Source organism: Rhinichthys klamathensis, unplaced genomic scaffold, assembly GCF_029890125.1.
Source record: "Rhinichthys klamathensis goyatoka isolate OS25496 unplaced genomic scaffold, OSU_Roscu_1.1 h1tg000248l_1, whole genome shotgun sequence".
NCBI lineage: Eukaryota > Metazoa > Chordata > Actinopteri > Cypriniformes > Leuciscidae > Rhinichthys > Rhinichthys klamathensis.
This window is the reverse complement of record NW_026606770.1, coordinates 730,077-746,082: the sequence shown is the minus strand read 5'-3', so window position 1 is coordinate 746,082 and position 16,006 is coordinate 730,077. Positions and strand designations below refer to the sequence as shown.

The following is a 16,006-nucleotide window of genomic DNA, read 5'->3' as shown; positions in this document are numbered from 1 at the left end:
AAAGGTTGCATGGCCATTTACAAACAATTTGAAGCCCATTATTCTACAGTAAGAAAGATTATTCACAAGTGGAAAAAAATTCAAGACAGTTGGCAATCTTCCGGGGGGTGGACGGCCCAGCAAATTCACCCTAACGTGCAATACTCAAAGAAATCACAAAACACCCAGGAACCTGAGACTCTACACCTTTGCAGGCCTTAACATGTTAAATGTTAAAGTTCATGGTAGTACAATTTGAAAAAGACGGGACAAGTATGGCATGTTTGGAAGGGTTGCCAGGAGAAGCTGCTTCTCTGTAAAATGAACATGGTAGCACGGCTTAGTTGCATCTGAACAAACCTCAAGACTTCTGAAACAATGTCCTTTGGACAGACGAGACCAAAGTAGAGATGTTTGGCCATAGTGCACAGCGCCAAGTTAGGTGTAAATCACATACAGCATATCAGCACAAACACCTCATGCCAACTGCCAAACACAGTGGTGGTGGGTTGATGATTTTTGGCTTGTTCTGCAGCAACAGGACCTGGGCAACTTGCAGTCATTGAGTCGACCATGAACTCCTCTGCATACCAAAGTATTCTAGAGTCAAATGTGAGGCCATCTGTCCGACAGCTAAAGCTTGGACGATATTGGGTCATGCAACAGGACAATGATCCCAAGTAGGGCTGGGCAAAAAAATTGATTTTTTCGATTAATCGTTTTTTAAAATGTGGTCGATTCAAAATCGATTCTCAACGGCCACGAAACGATTTTTCCCATATTCAGGGGTCGCGTGCTGCGTCTTCTCACTCTGCATAAGGCAAGCGTCAAGCGCTGCAGGCGTCGATACACACTCGTGTTTAGGAGTCGGGACATGATTCACTTGCACAATCGGGCCAGCATTGCATCGTAACTAACGTTTATCATTTTCACGACTTTAAGTTTTAAAACATTCAAGCAATTTTAAACTATCCTGCACTCGCGCATGTTTTTCATTGCGTGCACATACAGTAAAGCCTAAATCCGCCTCACAACAAACAGCTCGCCAGTAACAAAAGTTCTTTTTCGTGGACTATATCGCTTTAACAGTTAAAAACACGCAAAATGATGTCAAAACTCTGGTCTTGGTGAGTAACCTCGTAAAGACAGTCGGTTATGTCTTAAATAAGGATAAAACGCGTGTGACAGACAGTATAATGAAACAGTAATGGATCCGTGCACTAGTTCTTAAAGTGAACGCAGCCATATGTGTCTGTCATTAATTTTGTTGTCAAAACAACATAATATAGCATTAATTGTAAGGAATCAGAATTAATAGCCTATGTATTTAATTCAGTCAGGACTAAAAGACTATCCAGTGTTATTTTACATTGGATTACTTTATTCAGTTTCTGTAGTATTTCTGACCTACCCAAAAACTTTTCTTTTTATGTCTCTTTATTTGTCTTTTTAGGCCTATTCTATTGTATTTATTTGTGCTACTTTTTTCAATTTAATTCAAAGATTGAAATCAAGCTTCCATGTGTTGCATAAACTCTTAACAAAAAAATTACCCCATTGTAAAAACAAACATTTAGGTGAGATCAATGTAGTAAAAAATTGTCTAAAAAATGATAACTGATATTTAGACTGAGATTTGTATTACATCTATATTCATTATAGTCGAATCGAGAATCGAAATCGAATCGAAATCGAATCGAACTGTGAGCTTGTGAATCGAAATTGAATCGAATTTGAACATCTGAATCGATACCCAGCCCTAATCCCAAGCACACCAGCAAATCTACAACAGAATGGCTGAAGACCTCAACCCGACTGAAACGCTGTGGCGGGACCTTAAGAGAGCGGTGCAAAAACAGAACTCAATGAACTGAAGAAACATTGTAAAGAAGAGCAGGCAAAAATTCCTCCAGAACGATGTGAGAGACTGATACGGTCATACAGAAAACGATTGCGGCTAAAAGTGGCTCTACAAACAATTGAATCATAGGATGTACTTAGTTTGTCACCCATGGCTTTTCCAGTCTGGCTGTATTTTTGTGAAATAAATAATAACACAGTGTAATATGTAATTTGTTGTTGCTCATCTGAGGTTGTATTTGCCTCATTTTAAAACCTGCTGACCAGATGATTTTTTTTAATTATGTTCTGATATGTAAAACCATAAAATTCTAAAGGGTGTCCTTTCTATTACACATGACTGTGTGTGTATACTATCTATTTATGACGTTATTTTTGAAAGCAACCTCACTTTACAACATTTTAAGTGCCTAAAACTTTTCACAGTAGTGTAACTTAGCAGGTACGTTTCTTCAAGCGTCTTGGAGGAAATTATTTAAATCACTGGAATTTTTACACCATAGCATAATTTATATAAACACCTCCATCTAAATCATTCTCAATATATTGTGAATATTCAATAAGTGCAATCTGAGCACTGCAAATCATTAAACAGTCTTGATTGAACTGTGACTAATGCTTTTATACTAAACCTGCTCTTAGTTCTCAGGACCAGGTTAGGTCCTGTAGCTTATTAAAGTCAACATGAAATCAAATTGTCAAATCTTTTTTTCTTATGGAATATTGCAGTATTCATTATAAATGATTTATCCGTGCTAGGGTTTTGCCGATAGACGATATCATCGTCCATCGATGTTAAGCCAGGGTCGCGATTTTGGGTTTATTACAGCACGTGAATTCATCAGTTAGTCCCGAAATACATGGCCGGTGAACTGGGAGAAGAATAGAGTTGACTTTATAGTTACTTACACTGTGTGTCTGATATGAATAAAACCCGTCGGGAAATATATGTGAATGGGTTGTTATTGCGGATTCCATAGACACCATTGTGTATTTTACAAACTATGAAAGTATTGTTTTGCTGTATATTATATGTATTTAAATGTCTGAAACCTAAAATAAACATTATGTGGTTAAAAACACTGAATAGTTGTGATATATGACAAGCGCTGAGGACGTCCGTCTCTGGCTCAGCAGCGCTAGTGATGTATGTCTCGAGACCGGTCTCGAGACCACTTTTATGTGGTCTCGGTCTTGTCACGGCCTTGACGGTCTTTGGTCTTGGTCTTGTCTTGGTCTCGGACCTCTCGGTCTTGTCTAGGTCTCGTTGTCTCAGACCGACATAGTGGTCGGGGGATTTAGCAATATCCACGACGATATCCGCAACGGATTGAAGCGCGCGTCCGAGTGAAGACAGTGCGGTGCGCGAGGCAAGCCGTATCCGCGCCACTGATCGCAGCGGCAACGAGCACTTTGATCACTTGATTTAAAAAACACATATGTACAGTTTTTGATGTATTAATATTTAGTAAAACACATATCAGTGACATGATGGGTTTTAACTTCATTCAGGAGATTTTGGGTAACTGCACAACTGACAGATGACTTTGAGCGCACCGCCAACGGTGTGTGTGTGTAACCATAGCGACAAAACAACCAACTTTCGGATCCTGGACTTTAGCTTATAATTTCGTTTTTAAAAATATAATTATGTATTTAAAAGTTGCAGAATGGATTCATTTGGAGACTTCGAAATCGGCAGAGATAGGCAGGCAATGCAAAACAAAATCTTACAAGTTATTGCTTAGCTTCAACAACAGTAGTCTGTTTTTTTCCCCCTCCGGTCTCGGTCTTGGTCTGTCTTGGTCTTGGTCTCGATACCCTCTGTTCTTGGTAGTGTCTTGGTCTCGGTTTAGGCGGTCTTGACTACAAGTCTACTCAGCGCCAGCCACAGCGCGAAAGCACAGTGTGAATCTGGCAGTTCTGTCACGTCACTGTACATTCGCTTTTAGTGCTCAGCTGCTGCAGAGCGTGCCAAAATCAAAATTGCTGATGAGATGTAGAGGAAAATATCTTATTGCTTAAGTGAAAAATTTGAATGTTAGCCCCGCCCCTCCTCCCGATATCATCGCCCATCGCGATGTTTCACTGTACACATCGTCTGATGCCAAATTGGTAGACATCGCACAACCCTAATCCGTGCACAACATTTTTTTTTAAATTCATGTGCCGTCAATCTTTAATCAAAATAACTTCCCCTCCATCTTACAGCAACATCTCTCTCTTCTCTGATGACAACCTGTCACTAACAGACATCACAGCAATAGCAAACCACTACCATCCAATCAATTCCTGATTCACAATATCAATTTTTTTCTTGTTCAAGAAGCAGTTTCACTTGGCTATACTTCACAACAGGGGGAAAAAACATGGTCAAGTTGATCTGCTGAAGCAACTTTGAATGTGGCATTGTTGTTGGTGCCAGACGGGCTGGTCTGAGCATTTCAGAAACAGCGGATCTACTGGAATTTTCACGCACAAACCTCTCTAGAGTTTACAGAGAATGGTCCGAAAAAGAAACCATCCAGTGAGCAGCAGATCTGTGGGTGAAAATGCCTTGTTGATGGCAGAGGTCAGAGGTGAATGGCCAGACTGGTTTGAGCTGATAGAAAGGCAACTGTAACTTAACCACTCGTTACAACCGAGGTCTGCAGAAGAGCATCTCTGAACGCACAACACGTCGAACCTTGAATCAGCAGCAGAACACCACAGAAAGTACCACTCCTGTCTGCCAAGGACAGGAAACTGAGGCTACAATTCACATGGGCTCACCAAAGTTGGACAATAGAAGATTGAAATATTGCCGGGTCAGGATTTGGTGTAAACAATATAAAAGCATGGATCCATCCCTCCTTGTATCAATGGTTCAGGCTGCTGGTGGTGTAATGGTGGGGGGGATATTTTCTTGGCACACTTTGGTCACCTAAGTAACAAATGAGGATTGTTTAAATGCCACAGCCTTCCTGAGTATTGTTGCTGAACATGTCCATCCCTTTATGACCACAGTGTACCCATCTTCTGATGGCTACTTGCAACAGGATAACGCACCATGTCGCAAAGCTCAAATCATCTCAAACTGGTTTCTAGAACAAGACAATGAGTTCACTATCCTCAAATGGCCTCCACCGTCACCAGATCTCAGTACAATAGAGCATCTTTGGGATGTGGTGGAACAGGAGATTCACATCATGGATGTGCAGCCGACAAATCAGCAGCAACTACTTGATGCTATATGAAGTCATGTCAATATGGGCCAAAATCTCAGAGGAATTTTTCAAGCACCTTGTTGAATCTATGCCACGAAAGATTAAGGCAGTTGTGAAGGCAAAAAGGGGTCCAACCCAGTACTAGCAAGGTGTAGCTAATAAAGAGGCAGGTGAGTGTGTATCATGAGAAAATACCTTGGATGCATGTAAACGCATTGTAGGAGACAATATATATATTGGGTAGGGTTGGGTATCGGTTGGGTTTTATCCGATTCCAGTACCTACTCGGTATTTTTTAAACGGTTCCGGTGCTTAAACGGTTCTTAAATCGGTACTTAAGAAAATGAAACCGTACACACTTTATAAAAAAATAATACCCTTTAATTTACAGGGCCAAACTGGACACAATATTAACTTAAATCTTTAAACAATATAAATACAAGTAACATATGGTAATAATAAAACCAATATAAAATAAAAATTCATATTTACATAATATCAAATGAAACAATATTGTATCAAAAAATGTAATAATACTAGAGATTAATAGAGATTACTGCAGAGCTGCCAACTCTCACGCATTGACCGTGAGACTCACGCAAATGACCCTTTTCACACAGAAAAATCGCGGACAAAGAGGACACTGACACCGACAGACAAGACAGAGAAGGTTACTTTTGATATGGAACTAATCCACAGCTGTCAGATTCTGTCAATATTTTTACGAGATTCACACAATAAATAACGTTTTGGCTCTTTGAAATGTGACAGATCGCTGTAGCGCGTCAGTTCAAACGGCACGTGATACAGCAGCCTACAAATCCACTGCTTCTTAGCTACGCAGCGTTGAGTGAACCTATGAAAGAGAACATCTCTGGTTACTGGTGTAACATATCTCTCAATAGGGAACGGGACGCTGCCCGGACGCTGCCAAGCTGCTCGCGCTGCCAACCAGCTTTCTTTTTTGGCAGAGAAATCTGAGGAGTGAGGAGCAGATGGCGCGCGCGCGCCAACATAATATGACGACGTCAGTGCGTCGAGGCGGCGCCCGCGCCATTAGCCAATTAATTGGCTTGATTCTATATGGGATTCAGACTATCGGCACACCCAGAGGGCGTTCTGACATGTAGTTTTACACGTGAAATGCAGCCAAACCTTGTGAGAAAGAGCGCGCATGCGAGACAGAAGAAACTGTGCTCCAAACTGTGTAGCACACGCACGGCGGAGAGAGAGAGAGCGAGAGACCTTGCGTGTGTGTGTGTGCCTAATGAAGTTAGGCACCGAAATCAGGCACCGAAATTTTCGTTCTTATTCGGTCTGGTTACTACCGTTTACGTCGGAACCGGTTCCCTATTGGCACCGAATTTCGGTACCCAACCCTAATATTGGGGCACATAAAAGTCAAGCTTTGATTGACTCAAACACACCTCCAGTGAGGGCATTGGAGGGGTGATAATGGGGTCCAGGCGGCGGTCTGGTCCATATTTGACTGAAGTCTTTTCTTCTTTGGTTACATTGAGTCTGGGCCCCTGGATCTCCAGATTCTGCTGTCCACGCACACACATCAGATCACCGGGCAGTGAATCTGCAGCACAATCCGACCGCATCCACAGTTAGTGTCACATCACATAAATCACATTAACTGATGGTTTCATTGTTTACATGCGTGTCAAAGAATGTGCGTTGTTTTACACCTTCATTGTTGCCCACTTCTCCAGTGTCCAGGTTGTACACCACACCGAGAACATGCAACTCTCCTGTCTTACGAGGAAGCAGCTTCAAACGAGCCTGAGAAGGCGGGAGAGAGACAGAATAAAAAGCCAATTCAGTTAAAGCAACGGGGAAAAAAAAGAGAGAGAGAAGAGAAAAAGGTGCTCGAACCACTTTGGTCTCCTCTGGACTTATGTTGAACTCTGGAATGACTTGCGTTTCAATGATGTCATTGAGGGCTGTGGTCTGGAATGGATTCAAATGCAGAGAAGTTAATCAAACTGATGAAAAAGCCAAACCTGGATGCCTTAGGCACGATGAACCGAGAGATGACTAACAGCCTTACTTCTTTTAAAGAAGCTGCCTCTTTCTCATTGGTGATGGTTTCTCCGGTGGTGCCACCCTGAGAGCCTGAGAAGTCTTTCAGAGTAAACTTCCACAGCAGAGACAGAGCCGACAGAGCCAAGGGAACCTTCAAGGGGTTACGGAAAACCAGCTCCACAATGATGGGTTCTGTGGGTTCGCAAAATGATAAAGAAGCCAATGTATTAATAGCAAACGACATGACAGAAAATGATGGGGAAGGAGAACAAAACATGACTCGGGATCTGAGGATGTACCAGGTGAGCTGATACACTGAAAATGTAAAAGGCTCAATAATTAATGAAGTATCCTGAAGCTTGAAAATCACAGAAAAATATACATTTACATAAAAATACTTTTTTTTTTTTTTTATTACAATAGGTTTGTGATAATTATTTTGCTTCTTTTCAAAGTTGTTAAATACCATGTTCTGTACTTGTTAATAAATGACACAAAAATCTGATCATTTGTAGTTTAGGCCTATGACTTATACACAACAATTTCAAATATACACTACAAAAGTTAGGGGTCAGTAAGATTAAAAAAAATAACAACAATTTTCTATTTTAATATATCTTAAAATGTAATTGCTATGGCCACTTTGTTTAAATTTTTTTTTTCATTTTGCCCTGAATAAACAGTTATTGATATTATACTTATGTATATTATGTAAATAATTTGTATTATTTACATTTGTATTTTGTGCATATTTCTATTCAGACATTCCAATGGATCCTCGACACACTCAGAGCTTTGAACAGTTGGATTTTCATGAAATTAAGATTTTAAAAAAGGATTGTATTGAGAGCTGGATGGACTGTTGCCGAAACCTGATATGTTATGAGGGAAGGACGCCACAAGAATGCGACGGCTATGTGGACAAAAAATGAGATTGCGTTTGACATAGGAAAGGAGGTAAACAAATGTGTGATGATTATAAATAATAAGACCGCATAATTAAGATGATGGAAGGAGAGGATCAATCACTTGTCGAGATGAATGAACAAAAACTGTTCAAACTAATAGGCTCTCGTAGAGCAAGACTGGGCATTTTAATGAGAAAGGTAAATTAGCTTCAGAGTTTTAGGAAGAAAGGAAATGTGGAAAACGTTTTAAAAGGCGTTGATGAATTCAACAAAACTCTAAATGAATTTAATCATTTGCATGCCTCAGTACAGAGGCTTTGCTTAGAGGAAGATGAGAAATATGCTGATCAGGTGGATTGGTATGAGCCAACATTTCATCGCTTTATTGATTTTCAAAGGGAATCGGATATATGGGTGGATAATATGAGCACATTAAATGTACCACCCCAGCCCAAACAGATATTGCGTCTAACACTGGTGCAGTTGATTTACATGTGAGACGGAAGACAGTGTATCAGTCGCTTCCAGCAAAGCCTCTAAGGGTTCTTCTTCATCTGCCCGTGCACGAGCTGCTGCCTTAGATGAGAAACATGCCCAAGTTAAAGGGTGATTAAGCAGTTCGAAATATCAACTCAAGTTTGTCCTAATGTGCCTAGGGATGGCATGGACGCTTCAAATGTATGATCCTTCTGATGCAGAACCAAGCTTACATTTTACAACACCCCAACTTCCAGTAAGTCACGTTGTAAGGGACTCCGGAAGCAGCACTAAATTTAGTGATCCTGTTCTAACCGGAGTTCTGAAAAATAATTGTTGACTTAATTGCAATGCAAAAGAGTATCTTCACTTCCAGTAAGGGAAATACCAGGGTTTGTTGGCAATGTTTCCTTTATAAGAGCCTTTAAACACAGAATTGATGACAAGACAGACAATGCCAAAGATAAGCTGTACTTCTTAGAGCAGTATACATCTGGTAGACCAAAAGAGCGGATACAAAGCTGTCTGTACATGGAACCAAAGAAATGATTCCTTGAGGCATAAAGGCTTCTAAAATGGTCAAGGTGGCTACTGCATATATTGATAAAAAAGCATTGCACTGGACTGTTAAGTCAGAGGATGGAATTGCTCTGCACAATGCACTATTTTTGAGAGCTTCTCTCAATGATACAAAAGACACTGAAGTGGACACTTCAACCAACATCAGAACCCATTGTCTCCAGGGGCGTAGCAGCCATTATAAAAGTGGGGGGGACAAAATGGTGTGATGATGTGACCCAAAGGTCAGTCCTTCCAGAAAAATGCGGAGTTTTTTTGTGATTGTTGCGGGCAAAAATCCTTGATTATGCGGCGATGGAATATGCAGGATATTTGCAATTTTATGTGATGAAATTGCGGGAACTTGCAAATACTGCGGTTTGATGAAAAAGAGAGAAAAAAAGTGATTCCCCCAACGTCCTGTTCTCACTAGGCTACTACCTTAATGTAAAGAGCTATTTCTTATTACTTCCTATGATAAGCAAACATACTACATCACAGAAAGTGCTGGAATATTTAATCTTGTTTTATTTCAGACCTTAATAAACACATATGGCTCAAACTTTCCTGTTTTACAGCTTTTCGATGATGTTCACGTCGCGTAATTACGTCACTTTATAACGTTCCCATGGCAACAGGGGGAAACGGCGGCTCTCGTGTGAAGTAAACAAACATTTTTCAACTTTCTGCTAAGATATATGTGACCTTTTTTGCAACAAAAATGCGGGGATTATGAAATCATACAAGCCCCGCATATTTTGCGTGGAAATCGACAATTTATACGGCAAAAGTGCGGCGTATTTGAAAGTGTATCAAAAAATGCCCCCGCAAAAATTTGTGAAATCATACTCGAAATAAAAAAATATTGCATGACTTGGGACTTTCAGACAACTGTGGACATCTATACTTTATTTTTATGAAATAAAGATATTTTATGATATTACAATATTTCAGTTAAACTACACTTGAACAATAACTTTTATCTTACTTCTTAACAGTTGGACCAAAAAAAAGTGTTCAGCCTATACAGATTACATCTAGCCTACAGTAATTTTATACAACAGACATTTTATAAAAATATATCAATAAAACCTAAATCAATGTATTCGGTATTGGACATCAATTTAACATTGACATTATATGTTGAATTTACATTGAATTTTGGTCACCCGACGTCGCAACCAAAATTTAACCAAATATCAACGTCTTATGACGTTGTGTGCCTGCTGGGAATAATCTGTTATGTCTCATTTAACAGACGCTTTTATCCAAAGCAACAAGTAGGAGAGCATTTAACACACACTCGGCACAATCCGGCGCGACGTCACGAGGTCCATACAGGTTCTGTTGTCTTACAGCGTTACAGTAGGTTAAATCATAACAAGGAAACTTTACGTGTGATTCATGTCATCGCGACATACTGTAACAGAGTGTGTTTGAAAAAAATGATGTAGTCCTCTGCTTTTTTTCTGGGGTGCATTAGACGGCCAAACAGCAAAGCGACTAAACAAACACGAAAATTCGCAAGAGCAACAAAAGATTTGAAGCTCATGGCAGACGCGCCCAATAGATGCTTCGCGCTGTGATTGGCTGAATGTTAACTCACTCAAGTCTAAGTAACAAATCAGAGAACATGGGCAGAAATATTGGCTTTCTACTACTTGCATACTTGATCCACTACCTACGACTGTTTTGAAAAACTGTCTGCCTGTCATTGTGCCCCACATCACTGCTATTGTCAATACCTCACTCAACACAGGGAATGTCTCTTCTGCTTTAAAAATGGCTGCAGTTACACCAGTTCTTAAAAAGCCTGGGAGTGATATCACCGATATGTCAAATTATCGACCCATCTCCAATTTACCTTTCCTGGCAAAAGTACTTGAGCGTATGGTTGTTGGGCAACTCCATACTCATCTTTCTACGTACAGCATACTAGAACCTTTTCAATCCGGGTTTAGATCTGGCCACAGTACAGAGACCGCTCTAGTCAGGGTCCTGAATGACCTCCTCGTTATAGCTGACTCTGGGGCTTGTGGCATTTTGGTTTTATTAGACCTTAAGGCTGCATTTGATACCATATGTCACAGCATATTATTGGACAGATTGCATATGTGGACCGGTCTGTCTGGAACTGTGTTAAACTGGTTTAAATCCTACCTCTCAAATCGTTCCCAATTTGTCTACCTGGGTTCTAACAGATCGCAGACTGTGCCTCTATGTCAGGGTGTCCCTCAGGGGTCAGTTTTGGGTCCTGTTTTATTTAGTATTTATATGCTACCTCTTGGGCAGATCATTCGGAGGTATGGCCTGAGCTTCCACTGTAATGCGGACGACACCCAGATTTATATCAGCTCTCAGCCTGATCTTAATTATTCCTCTTCAAAACTTTCTGACTGTTTGTTGGAAACTCAAGCATGGATGAAACTAAACTTTCTAAAATTAAACTGCTCCAAAACTGAAATCTTATTAATTGGCACTCCAATTAATGTCAGTAAATGTAAGGATTTTAAACTTTCAGTTGACAATACCCAATTGTCCCCTTCTGACCAGGTGCGTAATCTGGGTGTGATTTTTTGATGCCCAGTTAACTTTTAATTCACATTTTAAAAACATAACGAAAGTTGCTTTTTTCCATCTGAGGAACATTGCACGTATTAGACCATTTCTCTCTAGGCCTGATGTAGAGAGGCTTATCCATGCCTTCATTACATCGAGGCTTGATTACTGTAACTCTCTCTTTGCGGGTTTACCAGCAAATTCTATTAGGAGGTTGCAATATATACAAAACTCGGCCGCACGTGTCTTGACTCATACATCCTCACGCCAACACATTACACCTGTGCTCCAGCAACTGCATTGGCTTCCAGTTCAGCTACGTATTGATTTTAAAACCTTGATTTTAACCTATAGAGCAGTACATGGGTTGGCTCCAGATTACATCTGTGATTTAGTTTCTCCATCCATTCCCGCTCGCTCTCTCCGTTCTGCTGGCTCTCTTTCTCTGTGGCAGCCTCGTTGTAAATTAAAAACCATGGGGGGAAGGGCCTTTTCCTACAACGCACCAAAATTATGGAACACATTACCTACAACTATTAGGGATGCTGATTCTCTGGATTGTTTTAAGAAACTTCTTAAGACATATCTTTTTAGTCAAGCTTTCAATTTATAATTGTATTATTATGTTGTACTTCTTTTTACTATTTCTTTATTTATTTTATCCTCATGTTTGATTGTTTTGTTCTGTACTGTAGCGCTTTGAGTCTGAGAAAGGCGCATTACAAATAAAATATATTATTATTATTATAAATTAAACTGTCATGTGGTTGGTTTTGACACTGGCTGTCATGAGGCCGTTATAACTGTGTCATGAATATTTTTCGTGACCTCGACTACAGTGGTACAAATTGAATTTTTCATTAAAAAGTTATAATGGCTTCATGAGAGCCAATGTCAAAACCAACCACCTGACAGTTTAATGTAATGTTAACCCATAAAGCTAAGTGGTTTCTTAAGTTTGATAATTAACCTGCTAGGTCATGTTTATGACAGGTTGTGTTGTCTTAGTAATGTCAAGTTGTCATGACAAAGACACTGACAGGTTATGATGTATTGGTTTATGTCAAGGTGTCATAACAAAGACATCTCAAACAATGTCATATTTGCATTAAAAATGTCATAACTGAGCGAATGACACTTAATGACAGTTGTCATAAACATGCATACAACTTCCTTCATATTCATAACATGTGTCATGTCATGATTATGAAGGTGTCATGTTAGTCTTATGCACACCCCTTCAAGTAAAGTGTTACCCATTAGGTTCAGAACCCCAATGTCAGATTTCTCACCAATTATTCAGACTGAAATCGTCTTAGAAGGGGATTCGCTTGCATTTTGAGGCAGAAAACTTAAATCGCAGTAAAGGTATAGAAAAGAGATGAATCCTAATATACCCAAGGTAAGATCTGATATCATTCCTCAGTGCCTTTCAGTCAAAGAGATATTATAAGCAGAGAAAGCTATCATTACCCTTTGAACAAAACCGATACTTCAAAGACAAACTGACCAATTTAAACCTGGGAAACTCCTTTAAAACAAGCGCTGTGTACAATTTGGATGCTCAAATTGACCATGGAATCATGAGGGAAGGAAGCAGGCTCATTAAAACGGCAATGCCAATAGAAATGAAACATCCAATCATACTACCTAAAGAAAGCCACATATCCCACTTGATTCTAAAAGACATCCACTCTATGACATGTAGGCAGAAATGACATAATCTCCATACTTCATAGAAAATACTGGATTCCATTCACTAATGCTCTGGCCAGAAAGAACATAAAACACTGTATCATTGGTCTCAGACACCAAAGTCCTCTAACCCAACAAAAGGCGGCTGATTTGCCTTCTAACAGAGTCACACCTGATCTTCCACCATCACTTCTGTTGGTGTCGATTACTTTGGCCCTATCACAGTAAAAAGAGGTCGCGACAGTGCCAGGAGGCAATTCGCTTGCATGGCTGTTTATCTAGAGATGGCATACATACTTGATACCGATTTTCATATAAACGGCATTAGAAGATGTATCTGCAGAAGAGGCCAAGTTACTAACATGCAACCAGATAATGGCGCTGATTTCATAAGTGCAGAAAGAGAATAAAAGGAGTAGTTCACTTTAAAATTACCCCATTATTTACTCACCCTGAAGAAATCCTAGGTGTATATGATTTTTTTCTTTCAGAAGAATACAATCAGAGTTACATAAAAAAATATACTGGCTCTTCCAAGCCTGATAATGGCAGTTAAATGCAACTGTAAGCCGGGTGCCAGTTCGTCTGAGCATCGCCCTCGAGACAGGAAAAGGCTCTCCTGAGAATTAACATTTGAGTTCCCTCTTGCATATGTAACGGCAACATCTGAGACGCAGCACACAGTGCAGTTCAAAGCTTACTCTTACAGTCTCATCACACCCCCCTGCTCCCCCTCTTCTCCTCACCTAGAACTCACTGAAAACCTATGCAATATGATGTGTGTAGAAAAAGTAACTATACATGTTTGGTCTCATTTTAACCCTCTAGGCGCCACGGTCGAGTTTACTCGACAAGATGCGGCACTGAATAAAACGGCCGATTTTGTCGAATTGGGTGTCAAATTTCGTTCGACCTCCCCTCCACTGGATGGCAGACATGTCATACTTCATCCCCGAATCAATCAGCATGTTCACAGGTGTTTATTTTTTTTTTTACAGGGACAAAATGCCATGAGTCCTGCTGAGTTCAACATTCACAGGAGACTGTAATGAAAAATCAAACACCTTGGAAATGACAGGTATGTACTATGTTTCAGGAATGGGAGAATGCTGTGTGACTGTTCAAGCCTCTGTCTTTAGATCAGTGTGTTTACTAATGTGCTTTTTTGTCCTTTGTTGTGTATCTTTGGATTATGTTGTGTTGTAAATAAATCCAAACAATCTAAAAGCCATTCTTTTTGAAATCTCCTCATTCTTTGTGCAAGGCTCCTCATAATGATAGGGCCTGATAGCACCTAATAGGGCCATTATGGGAGGGTCTTTGTCTTTCTCAGGTGTGAAATGCCATACGTATTAATGAGAGATCACGCCTCCTCGCATAAAGCTTTCTCACACTAAAGACGTCATACACATACTAAAAGACTTTGACTTATCTGAATGAGTAGTCAGGATGATTCTCACATAGTTTTGGAGCAAATATTCTAGACTATGTGATAAAATTTTCAAAAGTCTTGTGAAGAAATAATCAATATGTGTTTTGTGGCCTTATTTCAGAAACTTTTATTTTTAAGTTTTTCAAAAACCATGCATAAATAATATTCTCTCAAAAATACAAACATGCACATACATGTTGCTTACATATTATGGTAGCTCCGTTTGTGCAATATAGAGTGAATTTACACCTTTGCCATTAACATGTTTATAAATAACTGAAAAAAGCACAAATGTCAGTGCATGTCAAAACATCCCAAGGGCCCCAAAAGCCCCTTGGTCCCCAGAGGGTTAATAAATTATGTCCGCTACAAGAAGCAGAAAGGGAATTTTTCAAAGGGCTTAAATAAATAACTAAATTAATTTGTTATGCTTTGATTTTGTTACTTATGGAGAGAAATGTGTAAACTTGTGGACTTACTACAAAATATATGTTTTTAAACTGTTCCAGGGGAACAATTAGGGGCTGGGAATGTTATGGCCACTTTAATGTTTCATTTTTATTTTAAAATTTGAAATAAAGAGGAAAGCAAATGGTAAATAATTGATTTCAGTCCAATTAAAAATTCACTAATAAACCAAAAACGCAGCAACGGAAGGCATTAAACAGAATAATGAAGACCTTAAGTGCATCAATCAACACCTCAACAGAAACCAAGAGTTTGTGTCAATGGACCAATCAATGGAATGGAGGAATTAAAATTTGGAGGACCAGATATACAGCACAAATAAAAATGCTTAATAAGCAGGTGGAGGGAGGAAACGTACCCTCCACCACGGCGAGGGGGTATCTGAGGTTGTCCGTCTGGCTGTTCAGGCAGCACTGGGAGGGCTGGAAGGTGACTGGAACCGTCCCTCTGTTCGCTACGGCGACGACCCGCTCCTCCAACTCCCTCCACATCTGGGAAAGATCACGGTCAAACTCCTGGTCCAAAGAGACATGTGTTGCGGCCTGTTTCTCGCCTGTTGGAAAACAAGTCAGAGATGCAAAATGCCACTGATTACATACTGATGACATGGGCATAAATATCTAGAATTTAAGTTCAAATTGGCATGGATGTGTACATAAAAGTTTATATTTTAATAGCGGTCATTGGCCATCATTATTAATCACTAACTTGTTTAAACGCCTGTATTCATCAAAATTATTCCATGTTGTCTGCATGTATAATTGTACAAGAAAAACATGCGGTTTAAAATATTTTGATGAAATTAATTAGTAGTCAAGATTTATATAACATTT

At 39.7% G+C, this 16,006-nt stretch overlaps 1 protein-coding gene across 3 annotated transcripts in view; it reads right to left on the bottom strand.

The window, feature by feature from the left end:
- Positions 1 to 16,006, bottom strand: part of trappc8 (trafficking protein particle complex subunit 8) — a 122,507-nt gene that overhangs the window by 34,079 nt on the left and 72,422 nt on the right. For all 3 annotated transcript variants that reach the window (XM_056266417.1, XM_056266415.1, XM_056266418.1), the window contains 5 exons: positions 15,532 to 15,726; positions 7,102 to 7,268; positions 6,927 to 7,001; positions 6,740 to 6,833; positions 6,473 to 6,630 (listed from right to left, as the gene is read on the bottom strand). In XM_056266417.1, coding sequence (XP_056122392.1) covers positions 6,473 to 6,630; positions 6,740 to 6,833; positions 6,927 to 7,001; positions 7,102 to 7,268; positions 15,532 to 15,726 — 689 coding nt within the window. The remainder of the gene's footprint in view (positions 1 to 6,472; positions 6,631 to 6,739; positions 6,834 to 6,926; positions 7,002 to 7,101; positions 7,269 to 15,531; positions 15,727 to 16,006) is intronic.